The following is a 16,398-nucleotide window of genomic DNA, read 5'->3' on the forward strand; positions in this document are numbered from 1 at the left end:
GAAAATGTTTCAGGATTTTTCTCCACACAATGGACTTCAATTGCAACCAAAATGTTGAACGTCCACATCAATGCAGTTTCAAAGGGCTTTTGAAGTGCTTCAAATGGTACTGCGCGATCCCAGCTGAGGAATCGGGTCTTATCTAGTGAAACCACCTGTCATTTTCTAAAAAAAAAAATTAAAATCTATATACTTTTTAACCACAATTGATCGTCTTGTGCTGGTCTGCAACGAGCCAGGCATTACGTAACGTACGTTGAAAAGGTCATGCCGAATGTGGGCGGAAGTACCGCCCCATTGTTTAAAAACGTTCACATTTTATTGTATGTTGAATTACATATTTATTATTTAATTTATCATTGTTTTACCTGTTTTGTTAAAAAAAACGTTTGTATTAGTCTTTGAACATTCGCTTTGTAAACAATGGGGTGGTACTTCCGCCCACTTTCGGGGTGACCTTTTCAACGTACGTTATGTAATGCCTGGTTCGTTGCAGACCAGCACAAGACGATCAATTGTGGTTAAAAACCGTATTACTTTTTATGTGGGGACATGTTTTTCCAGTCAGATTTACAGGATAAATGCACCTGTTATTTACAAGATACATGCGTCTGTATGAATGGGAAAATTAATGGGATTTTTACTTCGGAAACCTGACTTTCACTGCTTCCAGACGGGAAACACAGGTTTAGAGGCTCTTGTCCAGTGAACATCAGTTTTTGTTCAACTGAAACAAGAAAATCAAAGAATATTGTTAATATTAGCATGTTACATGTCAAAAAGACATGGTACTCCGTGGTCTTGAATTAATGTGTTGAGAAATTTGGAAATTACTTGGGTTCCTACTAGTTTTGGTAATACATATTATGTTCTTATTAATCCATAGCATCAGAATGTGTGGTATATGGGCCGTGTTTGGTAGTGATGAGTGCCTTGCAAACCAGTGCACTAATGCCATGAAGATCGCTCATCGTGGACCAGACGCTTTCCGCATTGAGAATGTCATCGGTTTCACCAACTGCTGCTTTGGGTTTCACCGCCTAGCTATAGTGGACCAGCTGCATGGCATGCAGCCTTTGCGAATCAATAAGTTCCCCTACCTCTGGTTATGTTGCTATGGCGAGATCTACAACCACGTCACGGTAGGTACTAGGTAGCTTAACTTTCTGACTTTTTAGACTTCTATTAGACTTCTATTTTTAGACTTCTATTCTATAATCAGGCACACCGATCTTGCTCGCTCCTCCCATGTCTCTCGCTCGTCCACCTCGCCACATAATTACTCACCCTCATGTCGTTCCAAACCCATAAGACTTTTGTTCATCTTCGGAACACAAATTAAGGTATTTTTGATAATCCACGAGATTTCTGACCCCCCCATAGACTGCAACGTTATTACCACTTTCAAGGCCCAGAAAGGTAGTAAAGACATTGTTAAAATAGTCCATGTGACTTCAGTGGTTCAACCTTAATGTTATGAAGCGACAAGAATACTTTTTGTGCGCAAAAAAACAAACAAACATTAACGATTTTATTCAACAATCTCTTCTCGTCTGTCACTCCTACGCGATTCACATTAGCACCACGACGCATGCATGTGGTGCTCAGCCAATAGTGAGCTGCCGTTCTGCTGTAGAACCCGGAAGCACTGCACTGTGTGACTAGCCCAACAACGTGAATAGCGTAAGAGTGACAGGGAAGAGAAGACATTGTTGAATAAAGTTATTTTTTTTTGTTTTGTTTTTTTGCACGAAAATATTTTTGCCGCTTCATAACATTAAGGTTGAACCACTGTAGTCACATGGACCATTTTAATGATGTCATTTACTAACTTTCTGGGCCTTGAAAGCTGTTGTTGTGTTGCTGTCTATGTGGGGTCAGAAAGCTCTTGGATTTAATCAAAAATATCTTAATTTGTGTTCCGAAGAAGAACAAAGGTTTTACGAGTTTGGAACAACATGAGGGTGAGTAATTAATGACAGATATATATATATATATATATATATATATATATATATATATATTTTACATTTTTGGGTGAAATAGCCCTTTAATCTTTAATCAAAATAACCCTTCCCACTGTCGCAACGACATCTTTTCTCTTCTCTGATTATGCGTTTACCAGCGTGAGGGCGGGACAACCTGTCACTCACATGACAATCCATGAACAAATTCGAGAAGAAAATACTTTTTTGCTGACTTTGAAGTCCAAGTGAACCGGAAGTTGCACCCAACTTCAGTATTGTTGTATTTCCTGAGTGAAATGGAGAGAAACATAGAGGCCATGGCTTCTTTTTTTTTCCCTCTGGGAATTGGTTGGATCTAGAAAAGTAGTCAATTCTCACATCAAAATGACAGTTGGAGGGGATGTAATACCCAAGCCGTCAAACTGACGTCATTGTAGAAGGAAGGTCATTACTATGGGGAAGTACAATTTGGTTAAAGATTAACAAGATTTTTTTGTGTGTGTGTGTGTGTGTGTGTGTGGATTAACTTGCACCGGTGACTTGTTTACCACAAGACTAGAAATGTGAGCTAATAAACTAAATGGGGTCAACTTTGACTTCATGCCGACTTTAACATCTGTTGTCCAATCTTATCCCTTATAGCTGAAGAATCAATTTGAGTTTGAGCATCAGACTAAAGTTGACGGAGAGATCCTTCTGCACCTGTACGATCGCTTTGGAATCGAACGGATGGCCTCCTTGCTAGATGGTGTATTCGCCTTCATCTTGTTGGACACTGCTAATGGAAAGGTTTTCTTGGGAAGGGACACCTATGGCGTGAGACCACTGTTCAGGATGCTCACTGACGATGGCTTTCTAGCTGTCTGTTCTGAGGCCAAAGGTACAATGAATCGTGAAAAACAAACTTGTGTTTTTGCTCACTTTGAGCAACTTGTATTACATAATTTTGTATTTTATCTTTGATTTAATCCAAACAGGTTTGACAGATATCACACACTCCATGCCCACTCCTGCAAAGATCATCCCCTTCCCACCAGGGCACTTTGAGACATTTAACTTGAAGCTCAATGGAAAAGTGGAGTCTGTTCAGATGGATCGCTTCCACTGCTGCACAGACAAACCCAAACATGCCACCTATAACAAACTTGATTGTCTTGGCACAGGTAGATGTCATATTCAGCATGAAAGTAGTTTGTTTTTAAAGGGTTAGTTCACCCAAAAATGAAAATTGTCATTGTTTTGTCCCACCCTCATGTCATTCCAAACCCATAAAACTTTCGTTCATCTTTGAAACACAAGTGAAGATATTTTTAAATGAAATATGAGAGTCTTTCCATTGACGAGGAAAAGAGAATGTGAAAATCCATATGAATTGAGCTGTTTGGTCCAAATTTTCTGAAGAGACTTGCTAGCTTTGGATTTGGACTAAATCTCTCAGATTTCATTAAAAATATCTTCATTTGTATTCTAAAGATAAACAAAAGTCTTATAGGTTTGGATCAACATGAGGGTGAGTAAATTATGATAGAAGTTTCATTTTTTGGTAACCTATTATTAAGATGTTTTTTTATTTTTTTAAATGTAAATCTGTTTTTTTTTTCTTGTAAAGGGGTGTTAACTGCTTGACTGAATCAAGTCACGTTGTGTGAACCGGATCAACTGGTTCATTGGAAAAAAAAACTGGTTAATTTTTTTCTTCTTCTATGGAGCAGGGACTGTGCATAAGTTAAAACGCAGCACAGTTGCTCAACTTTCGGTTCCAAAACCGGAGGTAACTTTCAGGGTATACAAGTAGCCGGAGCAGGTTATGTTCTAGGGTTAGTTTGCATAAGTAAGAGGTATTCGGATGTGTGTTATTTAGTTAAATTAATAGAACAAAATTTGTTATATAATATACAATACTATATATTAATTCTAAAGCACTATCATAACAAGGTAATGTTTAAATGTAAATTAAATTCAAATATATTATTTATTTTATTATTTCACACAAGGATTTGCATTCAATTAATCAGCATCAAACAAACAATATAATCCTTATTCTCGGTGAATAAAGATTACTTATTAAATGAAAAGATTGAAAAAAATTGTTATTAAGTAGGTTATGTAAACCGCCATTAAACAAAAGAAGAGGAAGTAGAATGGCACTTTAGCATCTGTTTCCATGGGGAATCATCAAGTCGTCGCTCTGGAATGTCTTGTGTGTTAACTTGGACACGTTTTTGGAACCAGCATATCTTGAGTAAGCAAGGTTTGTGTTAATTAACCGAGAGTTCAAGGTATATGTGACGGTAAGTTAACCTTGCTTTCTGGAATATGTGTGTAACTGACTTGTTAGTGGCTCAAACTCAAACCCAATCTAAATAGCACACCTCTATGCATGCCAAATAAAACCAATCATAATAAATTTTTATCAGTATTTATTGCTATTTTAAAAATAGATAAAAATAAAATTGGAAAACTTTTGCTGACAAATTTGATGGTTGCTATCAAACCATAAAAGGTAAATGTCATTGCACTTAATTTGGTAGGACCAAATATGACATGAGTTAGTTACAAACTAGCTACTAGTTAGTAAGCCTCTTATATGGACTTCTGAACAACTGGTGCAACCATACCCAGATGATTGGGCAAAATATCTCTGGAACATCTCAATCCTTTTAGTTTACATTTGCTTTACACCACCATTTATTTTACCACCAGTCTGAACTAAAGAGAAATTCATTTCTTTTCATCAGGCTATGCACTGGAGACTGTCAAGAGCAACATTAGGATCCTGTTTGAAAATGCGGTAAAGAAACGCTTGATGGGACACAGAAGAATCGGTTGCCTCCTCTCAGGTGTCTGCGCTCATTTATTTTTTATTTAGTGTATTAGTTAACTGATATTTACATTTAGTCATTTAGCAGACGCTTTTATCCAAAGCGACTTACAAATGAGAGCAAAAGAAGCAACTAGAACAGCCAAGGGCAACAGTATGCAAGTGCTGTAGCAAGTCTCAGTTAATCTAGCTCAGAACACACAGGACATTTTTATTTATTTTTTTATTTTTTTAAATAAATTAGACAGACAGAAAATTAATAGAATGAAAAGTGCTATTCTTGATTGGTCAGGTGCTGTTGGAAGAGATGTGTCTTTAGGTGTTTTTTGAAAATGGCTACAGACTCGGCTGCACGAATTGAGATAGGCAGGTCATTCCACCAGGCAGGTCATTCCACCAGGTGGGAACGGCCCAGGAAAAGGTCAGTGAGAGCGATTTCATACCTCTCTGGTATGGCACCACAAGGCGTCGTTCACTAGCAGAACGTAAGTTCCTGGAGGGTGTGTAAGTCTGAAGGGGAGCAAGTTTAGGTATATTGGTGCAGAGCCAGTGGTTGCTTTGAAGGCGAGCACCAGTGCCTTGAATTTGATGCGAGCAGCTATTGGTAGCCAGTGCAGACCATAGACTGATGAAGAGAGGCGTGACGTGCGCTCTCTTCGGCTCATTAAAGACCACCCTCGCCGCTGCATTCTGGATCAGTTGCAAGGGTTTGATAGTGCATGCCGGAAGGCCCGCTAGAAGAGCATTACAGTAGTCCAGTCTGGAGAGAACAAGAGCTTGGACCAGTAGTTGTGTGGCATGATCTGATAGGAAGGGTCTAATCTTCCTAATGTTGTATAATGCAAATCTACAGACCTAGCTGAATGGCGAGATTGTGGTGAAGTGCTGGGTTGGCAGAGACAACAAGAAGTTCTGTCTTTGCAAGGTTAAGTTGAAGGTGATGTTCCTTCATCCAGGCAGAAATGTCTGTTAGGCAAGCAGCGATACGAACACCAACCGATGGATCATCTGGTTGAAATGAGAAGTAGAGTTGAGTGTCGTCGGGATAGCAGTGATAGGAAAAGCCATGTTTCTGAATGACCGATCCCAGTGATGACATGTAGATGGAGAAGAGAAGTGGTCCAAGCACTGAGCCCTGGGGAACTCCAGTAGCTAGATGATGTGACTTAGACACTTCACCTCTCCATGACACTCTGAAGGACCTACCTGAGAGGTAAGATATATAGATATATTTTTAACATTCACACTGTACATGATTTTTGTATTTCCAGGTGGTCTCGATTCAAGTCTGGTAGCTGCAACACTTGTGAAACTGGCCAAAGAGGAGCAGCTGAAATATCCCATTCAGACCTTTTCCATTGGTGCAGAAGACAGCCCAGATGTCGCTGCTGCTCGCAAGGTAAGTCAATTTGGACATGTAGCATGTCGAATGTACTTTACGTTCATATCAGAAGCATGTTTCATGAACACAGCAAACATTACAGTATTAGAGGCACAATCCCATGTATTTTTGTGTAAGAGCTATTAGATGTGGTTAATGAACTATTAACTCACTATGAAAGTAGCTGATTTTAAATAAAATGCCCTTCCTTTAAGTTATCTTGACGTCAACTGTTACCACCAATTGAATATAAGTTAAGTATAAACATTTCTAATTTATTATCAGAAACATTTCACCGTCCCACATTTCATATGCACCCTTGTTTCAGCATGCTTTTCCCTCCATTAGAAAACTGTAACATTCCTTAAAATTGTGACATTGAAGATTTATTAGCCTATTTTCAGCACAGGAAAGATGATTAATCTCTCTATTTTTGACAAATTTTCCACAAACTGGATTTATCACGCTCAGTCTTCAACCTAAAGTTATTGTTATAAAGAAAATAATCTAGCAAATTTAATTTATGGGAATATTAAGGTTGTCAAACTAGTTATGAAATAAATGCACAAATGTCTGTATGTTCAAAATTCGGGTAATTGCAAATCTCATAGAAATTTTAAATGGCTCATATAATATTTAGTGTGACCTGAGGTTGACAAAGTTTTATAAAGGTTGACCATTTGTAAATACAAATAAATAAATGGATAAATAAAAAATAATTGTGCCTTTTTCATGGGAAGTGTACTTTTGAGTGTTTGGTAGTAGAAATGCTTGGTTTTACCTGGTGTCATGTGGCAGGTGGCAGACCACATTGGCAGTGAACATCATGAGGTGAGCTTCACACCTGAGGAGGGGATCAGTGTGCTGGAGGAAGTCATCATTCACTTGGAGAGTTATGACATCACCACTGTACGTGCCTCTGTCGGTGAGTACAGGAGATCTCATTCATAAAATGTTTTGATGGATGTGGCATTTAAAGAGTAAATCAATCAATTCCTTCAGATACTCATTTTCTTGTGTGGAGCACAGAATGTGAAATTTGATTCCCTTTTGCATATCTGCATTTTTAAACAAGCACAACATTTACAAAGCGTCGATAATAAAACTATCCTGCTGTCATTGCACCGCTAGCAGTTGGGTTTAGGGTTTAGCTAGCTACCACTCCTCTGATCTTCTCATTTGACTGTGTGACCATGTGAATTCTCTGGATTAGAGATAATGCTGGTCTGAAACTTATATATATATATTATTATTATTATACTGCTTAGAAAGTTAGTTAGCAGGACGATTCAGCACGAGGTGATCTCCCATTTGTTTTCTCTGCTCTTTCTCATAGTGCTTTTTCCTTTCATCTGTGTAATACAGACTGTTTGAAACTGCTTGAAAAACTGGTTTCCACATTTTTTTTTAATTGGACAAGAAATAAATGGCATACCTGTTCAACAAGATGCCTGATTTGTGGCGTAAATTATATTTGTAGCACAAACAATGCCGGTTGAGATGCATGCAAAAGCTTAACGGGGTCATGAATTGAGATTAATTATGTTGATAGATTTGATTGGTAACAGCCCTATTGTGTCTTATTATTAGAATTTAATTTGATTAAATGTAAGAATTTGACAAAAAAATTATGCATGCATATAATTAGGTTAGAGAAAAAGGCTTTATAAAAGTAAAAATCACTAATATATTGTCCAATTATCGTTATCGATAAAATCCCAGAATATATGAATAGCTCCACACACACCCACACAAAGCAATCCACAAATGCATGTGAGAGATCCACACGCGCACGCACCAATCCAAAAATATATACACACACACACACACACACACACACACACACACACACACACACACACACACACACACACACACACACACACACACACACACACACATGTTTGTTTTTGTGAAATGTGAGGACATTCCATAGGCGTAATGGTTTTTATACCGTACAAACCGTATTTTCTATCCCCTTACACTGACCCTAACCCTAAACCTAACCCTCACAGGAGACTGTGCAGTTCACTTTCTGTGAAAAAAAACTTGTTCTGTGTGATTTATAAGCATTTTGAAAAGTGAGGACATGGGGAACGTCCTCATATTTCACCCTCTTTTTGTAATACCTATGTCATACCCATGTCATTATACACATTTGTGTCCTGATATTTCACAAAAACATGCCCACACACACACACACACACACACACACACACACACACAGCAATCCACACATGTACGCCACGCCACGCTACACCACAGATCCACACACACACACACACACACACACACACACACACACACACACACACACACACACACACACACACACACACACACGGCAATCTACACACACAGCAATCCACACATGTACGCCACGCCACGCTACACCACAGATCCACACACACACACACACACACACACACACACACACACACACACACACACACGGCAATCTACACATGCACACTACACCACAGATCCACACATTCACGCCACAGATCCGTGCACACGGCAGTCTTTTGCATTGGTGTTCTGCCTTTAAGAAGGTCTGTGAAATACGTGTTTTGTATTTGTCAAATCATTTGAGACTGTCGTTCCGCAGCCTTGATTCACCAAAGCCCACAAGCCTACCTGTCCCCATTACCTGCAAAGATGTGATCTGGTGTCTTCCTCCAGAGGGCGCTAATGGGCCTTCAAACTGAATAATCCAAAAGGCAGCATTCATTTCTCTGGATGTTTTTTGATTGCATTGCATTTTGTGCGTTTGTGGGAGGCTTTGATACTGTTTTCACTCCATAGATATCGCACAGCCCTAAGTCAGATATTCTTTGTCTCAAAATCGTTTATTGCTGTTTCTGCATCAGTTCTGGCCAAAACTCCAGCTATAATCAATGATGCTGTTTACATCTTGCTCTGTTAGTTATGATGAAAGCATTCATGAGAGTGCAGAAATCGTGTTGAATTGACGAGATAACCGCACTCATGTCTGTCATCGGCTACAATGCTCATCGCGGTAACCATTCATGTGACGGGAGTAGATTTAAACATAATGCTATAAACACTTTCACAATTAGTTAATCTCCACAGCTAATAGTAAAAAACATATTAAGTTTTCGAGAGTTTTCCACATGATATACTTTTTTTCAAAGATGTTAGCCAATCAGCAGTGGGTGTTTACATTGAAGTCTCACAAAAGAAATGGCACTTCCAACAGCGTTCAAATCAGAGGGCTAAAATCAGGGTAGAAAATGGTCTTGTATTTCTAAATTGACATTTTTTTATGTAAAAATCATATTAACATTTAGAAGTGCACCTCAGGAAACATAATATAATAAAAAGAATGCAATTCATGACCCCTTTAATACTTGGTGTTAGAAGTTAGAACAAATCATAAGTATGAACAATATTGTCTAAAAGCGTCTGCTTTCAGCCACTAGATGGCAGCATGAACATTTAGTGATCTTTCTGTGTTGTGTTTGTCTGCAGGCATGTACCTGGTATCAAAGTACATCCGTGAGAAGACAGACAGCGTTGTGATTTTCTCAGGTGAAGGTTCAGATGAGCTGACACAAGGATACATCTACTTTCATAAGGTACATGTTATTGTATGATTAAGGTGTGCAAATTGACAGTGTTTCTAAAAAGTATTTGAACATTTATGACGAGTAGGAGGCATTTTAAAAATGTATGAATGTTATTCCGTTAGATAAAGTATCCTAACAACTTTCTTAGTTTTATAGCAAAGTATCCCCTGTGAAAAAGTACACCTTAAGTATATTATTCCTGTAAAACGTATGCTAAAGTGCAAACTGAATGTAATGTTTACGGACACATAATTGTATGTTAATTGCAATTACATGAAAATCTATTTAAATGTCAGGGTTCCCACGGGTCCTTGAAATCCATGAAAGTTTGTGAATCTGAAAAAAAGTGTAGCCTACGACGTACCGGGATGCCATTGTTCTGGCATGCAAAAATGTAACAACGCATTGTTTTTTTTTCTTTCTTTTTTTTTAAACACCCCCGAATCAGCTGTCCTGTCAGTCTAATCAAGGTAACCGTCAACACAACGGAAGACCCACTGTGCCACGCCCATCTCGGGACTCGGCCGTGTAGCCAGCGTTGAAGTGGTCTCATATGAAGCAATCCCAACGGTGTTACTGCGGCTGCGGATGCCATATGCCCCAGGAGCCTCTGGAAGTGTTTCAGTGGTGCCGCTGTCCTGCCTTTGAACGAATTCAAGCAGTTCAACACTGACTGGACACGCTCCTCGTTGAGGCACGCTGTCATGGCGACCGAGTCTATCTCCATACCGAGAAAAGAGATCTCCTGTGTGGGACAGAGTTTGCTCTTCTCCCAGTTGACCCGAAGCCCCAACTGGCTGATGTGACTGAGCACCATGTCCCTGTGTTCGCACAACTACTCCCGCGACTGGGCAAGGATCAGCCAGTTGTCGAGATAGTTGAGAATGCGAACACCATGCTCTCTCATGGGAGCAATGACCACCTCCGCGACCTTCGTAAAGACGCGGGGCGACAGGGACAGGCCGAAGGGTAAGACACGGTACTGATACGCCCGTCCCTCGAACGTAAAGCGCAGAAAGGGCCTGTGTCGAGGGAGAATCGAGACATGAAAGTACGCGTCCTTCAGGTCGATCGCTGCAAACCAATCTTGGGGACGGATGCACTTGAAGATGCGTTTCTGCGTTAGCCGAACAACCTGGCCGACGTAATGGGGGCGTCCAGGAACCGATTCTTGTCTGTCTCCCTCATGTCGGCCAGGTTGAGCCAGAGATGGCACTCCTGGACCACAAGCGTGGACATTGCCTGACCGATGGAACGGACGGTGACTTTCGTCATCCGGAGGGCGAGGTCCGTCGCCGTCCGGAGCTCCCGGAGGAACTCTGGGTCAGACCTACCTTTGTGCATGTCCATGAGTGCCTGGGCCTGGTGGACCTGAAGCAACGCCATGGCATGCAAGGCAGACGCAGCCTGTCCACAGGCCTTGTAAGCCTTCCCAGTCAGACTGGAAGAGAACTTACAGGCCCGGGACGGGAGACGCGGGTCATCGCGCCAGTTGGAGGCGGTCGCCGGACACAGTTGTATCGCGACGGCGCGCTCCATTGGCGGGATCCCCACGTATCCCTTGGCTGGCCCGCCGTCAAGGGTAGTGAGGGGGGAGGAGTCACTCGGTCGGTTTCTGGCAGAAAAAGGTGCCGTCCACGACCTCGTGAGCTCCTCATGCACCTCCGGAAGAAAGGTATCGGGGCGGGACGCTGAGAACCAGCGCGACCCTCCCAGAGAAACCAATCATCCAACCTAGAGGGTTCGGGACCAGTGGAGGGTTCCACACAAGCTTTCCCGGCCCGGGAAAGCATAGCAGCCATCTCGGGGTCCGGTGCGGCCGTTGCCACTCTCCCAGAGGGAGGCAGTACGGCCGAACCTTCATCCTCCGAGGACTGAAACTTCCCCTCCGATGCAGCGATCAACATCTGTTCATCCACCGGATCTCCGAAAGTCACTGCTGGCCGCCCATGGGAGGGGCCAGCGGGTTCTCCCGGGAGCTCTACCGCGGAACTTGTGAGGGAATAGGGGCCTGCGGAGACTGACTCGGCGGGTGTGTCCTAAACGTAATCCTCAGGTCACCCGGGCCATCTGAAGAAATAGGTCTATTCTGGTTAGGAATATAACTAGATTTGTGGGATGGGTAAGGGGACTCCGCCTTCCCGTAGGTAGGTGAGTCTCAACCTTATTTCCAAGATAGTCACAGGTTGCTGTGAAAACAGCAGTTTTTTCGCTCTTTCCAAGGCAGCTGTGAGCACCGCGATCCCGCTGAAGTGTGCCGTCTCTCCAACACCGCGTTCCACCTCTTCTCCGGTTCTTCAGAATAACTGAAACTCTGATAGCAGCTTTAAAGCAATATGAATCCTCTTCAAATGCCGTTCGGCTCCGAAGTGAATGACAGCATGCATTCCCTCTCGCTTCCTGTTTATACCCGCAGCGCGGGGCGGAGCTCGAGATGCAAATCTCGCACGCCAATGTTCATTGGCCGGTTCTATATAGCTCGAAGCTGATAGGGGCTCCCAGAAGTGATCCCAATTCGTCGGTGACGTATGATGTACATCGAACGTGACCGACTGAAAGGGAACTATTTTAAAAAAAGGCGCCTCTCACTGTAAAAACGCATTCTGTCTGCATTCTGTACAAAAACGGCCCCTGGGGCACACAAATGGGTGTTGCGCAGTCTTTTTTTTTTTCTGATTCAAACAAATCATACATCATTTTGAAGTAGTTTTTTTAATAGAGAATTATAGAGAACCTTTTTTAAATTTGCAACTCATTCATATGTTTATCAGGTATAGGTATAATATTCTTGAGATCTGATGTACACTACAAGTGCCCATTCGAAGTATGCTTGTTTTTCCACAACTGGTGACTTAATTTTATTTTTTTTTCAGTATATAAGACATTACTGTCATGTCATGGCATGCATTATTGCTGTATTTTATGACTCGGCTTTCAACTGAACATTTGACCCATTTTTAAATTAGGCTCCAACACATAAAGCTGGTGCTGAGGAAAGTGTGCGTCTGCTGGAAGAGCTTTATCTGTTTGATGGGCTGAGAGCAGACCGAACCACTGCTGCACATGGGTAAGGCTAAATGTCCCTTTCCTTCTCTTCCCTGCCCACAGCAACACAAAAAATGTCATAGTATTTGTCACTCCAAACTGTTTTTTTTTTTTTCATTAGCCTGGAGTTGAGAGTGCCTTTCCTGGACCATAGGTTTACTGCATACTTCCTCTCTCTGCCTGAAGGGATGAGGGTGCCTAAGGTGGGTTGTCCGTCCCTGCTGCGGCTACTCTGCTTTATACATAGTTTAATTATTTGAGTTTGACAAACCCCTAACCCTTAAAGATGTTAAAATGAAAACCGTAATTTACTCAACCTCATGTTGTTACAAACCAGAATGTATTTTTCTGTAGGACATAAAAGACGACATTTAAAAAAAAACAATTATGGACAATGGAAGTCAATGGGAACCAAACATTTTTATTCTTTAAAATGTATTATTTTGATGTGCTTTGCATGGTTTATCTTCCCTTTCTTTTTTTTGATAGTACATTTACACAACTTATTTTAACAAATTTGCGTTTTTGTAGATGATATGGAGATGACAGCAATGTTAGTTGCAAAAACTTGCACTTTGAAGCCTGTTTTCAGGCCCCCAAAACATTGTCATGTACATGAATGGCCAAAATGCATGAAAAGTTTTCTTTTTTTAGTTGAAAAGGCTGATGTATAAATGCCCCCTAAAACCAGACTGAATTACTTGTTTGATCGGCACAGGATGGTGTGGAGAAGCATCTCTTGAGGGAAGCATTTGAAGGGATAAACTTGATCCCAGAAGAGATTCTCTGGCGAAGGAAAGAGGCCTTCAGTGATGGTTTGTCATCCATGAAGAAATCCTGGTACACTAGCCTGCAGGAGCACATTGAGTCTAAGGTAATGCACATGTACATGAAACAGCACTTTAAAGGGTTAGTTTACCCAAAAATGAAAACTCTGTCATTAATTACTCTCTCATGTCGTACCAAACCCATAAGACCTTATTAACACAAATTAAGATATTTTTGATGAAATCCGAGAGCTCTCTGACCCCTCCATAGACGGCAATTTAATTACCACTTTCAAGGTCCAGAAAGGTAGGAAAAATTAGAGATGTGCGCAACGACTAAGTTCATGACCATTTAAATGGAGATTTTGTGACCGACTAGTCTAACACCGCCCACAGGAGATGGTCTGTGTGATCGATCTATTTGAAAGAACACTTACAGGTGCAATGTGTGAATTTGTGGCATCTAGTGGTAAGGTTGTGAGTTGCAATCACACACCGCTCACTCCACCCTTTCGAAGCACATAGAGAAGCTATGGGGGCAAAAAATTTACAAAAATGTTGTTGTCAGAGAGAGCAGAGAGTGACTAGCGCTCTGTAGAGCATTTTGTCCATTTAGGGCTACTGTAGAAACATGACGGCACAAAATGGCGATTTCACTGTAAGGGGACCTGTGGTGTATGTAGATAGAAATGGCTCATTCTAAGGTAAAAAAAACATAACGGTTCATTATGTAAGGTCTTTATACACCACTGAAAACATAGTTATGTATATTATTTTGCATTTCTGTCAATAGATCCTCATAAATATTACACACTAAACCTTTAATCTATAAACAGTCAAATCCCATACTGAATGCCACTAAAAATAAATCAGATGCATGCGACATGCTTGCCTTGCATTATGATCATTGTATATTAAACTTGAGCATTCACTGAAGCAACGTTAGCCATTATAGACATTTATTCAAGGTATTGTTCATTACCACTGCAACCACATGTGTGTCCGGGTTTGAACACGCTTCTCGTGTATGAAAACGCATTGTACACATGACAGGTGGCAAAATCGCAAGAAAAGCTTGACGTGCTTAATAGTTTGATATGACAGAAGAAAAGGGGAAAGTTTTGTGTAGGGTTTCAAAATCCTCCCTCACCTTCCGAGTGAAGATTTATCTGTACCTCCCGCGAGCGCCACAGAGTAAACTGCAAAACCTGAGGTAAAATTAAAGGATATTGTTTTGCTGCAGATATACACTTTGCTAAATAATATATTAATTTCAAGATGTAACATTAACATGATGTAATTTAAACGTAGCCATTGTAAAAATGTAAAGCAATACATTAAATGTGCAAGAAAATAAAAAAAGTAAACGACTAGTATTTTCAAAGTTGACTAGCAGCAGCAGTATTGTTTAATCGAATAGTCAGCTAGTCTCGCGCATCCCTAGTTAAATTAGTCTATATGACTACAGTGGTTCAACTGTAATTTTATGAGGCAACAAGAATATTTTTTGTGCACAAAAATAATGACTTTACTTTATTCAACAATTTCTTATCGTCTGTGTCAGTCTCCTATGCAGTTTACATTGGCCAGCTCCTGCGTCAGCATCACACGCATACGTTGTGGTGCTCACAAGAACAGCATCAGCCAATGGTAAGCCAGCGTTCTGGCATAGCTCTGATGTAACTCTGATGCGCTGCACCGTATTTACTACATCAACAGCATAGGAGAGTGTCAGATGTGAAGAAATTGTTGAATAAAGTCATTTAATTAATGACAGAATTTTCATTTTTGGGTGAACTAACCCTTTGAAAGCCTCTTCTTTTTTTTAATCTCTTCCTTGAATGTTTCTTTTCCTTTTCAGGTGAATGGCTCTCAGTTGGAGAAGGCTGCTAAGTTGTTCCCTTTCAACCCACCCACAACCAAAGAGGGTTTCTTCATAAGGCAGATCTTTGAGAAGAATTTCCCCGGCCGCTGTGAGTGGACGCCCCATTACTGGATGCCTCGCTGGATCAAGGCCACTGACCCCTCGGCCAGAACCCTGTCCATCTACAAGCCTGATAAAGACGAGTAATCGCATCAAACTTCAGACCCTGGCTAAACAATACAATCACTATAGCATACGTGTCTGCCGCATGAAGTCGATTTAAACATTACCATAATATATTTTATTGCCTCCACTTTCTCTGTTCAGTTTACCAAAATGTGTTTTTAAGCTGGTTTGTTTGGTCTTTCCTAAAGATGACATTTGTTAAAGGTCAGTTCTTCACAGGTTAATGTGATTTTCTTCAGCTCATGCAATGGTTCAAAAGATAAAAAAGAGGCCTTATCAACTTTTCAGGCCTTCAAAGCTGCCTTGCATACTTCATTCGGCTCATGTTTCTTAAACGCAAACTAGTAGGTTGGTGTAGCTTGTTGGTTAAAGGAATCCCTTAAGAAACTTGCACAGTAACCATTGTTTCTTCGTTTTGTTACTGTAGTAAACCTTTAATATTAATTAACACCGTAAGCAAAGTTCAAGTAAAAAAAATAAAAGAGATTCCATAGTCATTTATTTTACATTAGCAACTAGTGATATTCACTACTGTTCAAAAGTTTGAGGTCGGTTAGATAGTGGGCATAAGAGACTTCTTTCAAAAACATTAAGGCCATGTATCATGTATTAATGTGAAAAATTATTCAAATTTAAAATAACTACTTTCTATTTAAAAAAAAATTTTTTATTCAATTTATTTCTGTGATGGCAAAGCTGAATTGTCAGCATCATTATTACCCCAGTCAAAAGAGAAAAAATTATGTCTCTCTTTTTTGGGGTTCTTTTGAATAGAAA

The 16,398-nt window shown here is 40.5% G+C and overlaps 1 protein-coding gene across 1 annotated transcript; it reads left to right on the forward strand.

Moving 5' to 3' along the window:
- Window positions 1-893: 893 nt before the first annotated feature.
- LOC307133982 (asparagine synthetase [glutamine-hydrolyzing]-like) lies at window positions 894-15,663 on the forward strand (the record flags this gene model as incomplete). The annotated part of the gene is made up of 11 exons (XM_079829400.1): window positions 894-1,142; window positions 2,610-2,847; window positions 2,945-3,130; window positions 4,706-4,807; window positions 6,060-6,187; window positions 6,968-7,094; window positions 9,662-9,768; window positions 12,726-12,826; window positions 12,926-13,007; window positions 13,523-13,678; window positions 15,433-15,663. 11 exons carry the CDS (start codon window positions 894-896, stop codon window positions 15,640-15,642), a joined length of 1,686 nt encoding a protein of 561 aa, XP_079685526.1. The 3' UTR covers window positions 15,643-15,663.
- Window positions 15,664-16,398: the final 735 nt, after the last annotated feature.

The sequence above is a fragment of the Gobio gobio genome (assembly GCF_949357685.1).
Source record: "Gobio gobio genome assembly, chromosome: 11".
Taxonomy (NCBI): Eukaryota; Metazoa; Chordata; class Actinopteri; order Cypriniformes; family Gobionidae; genus Gobio; species Gobio gobio.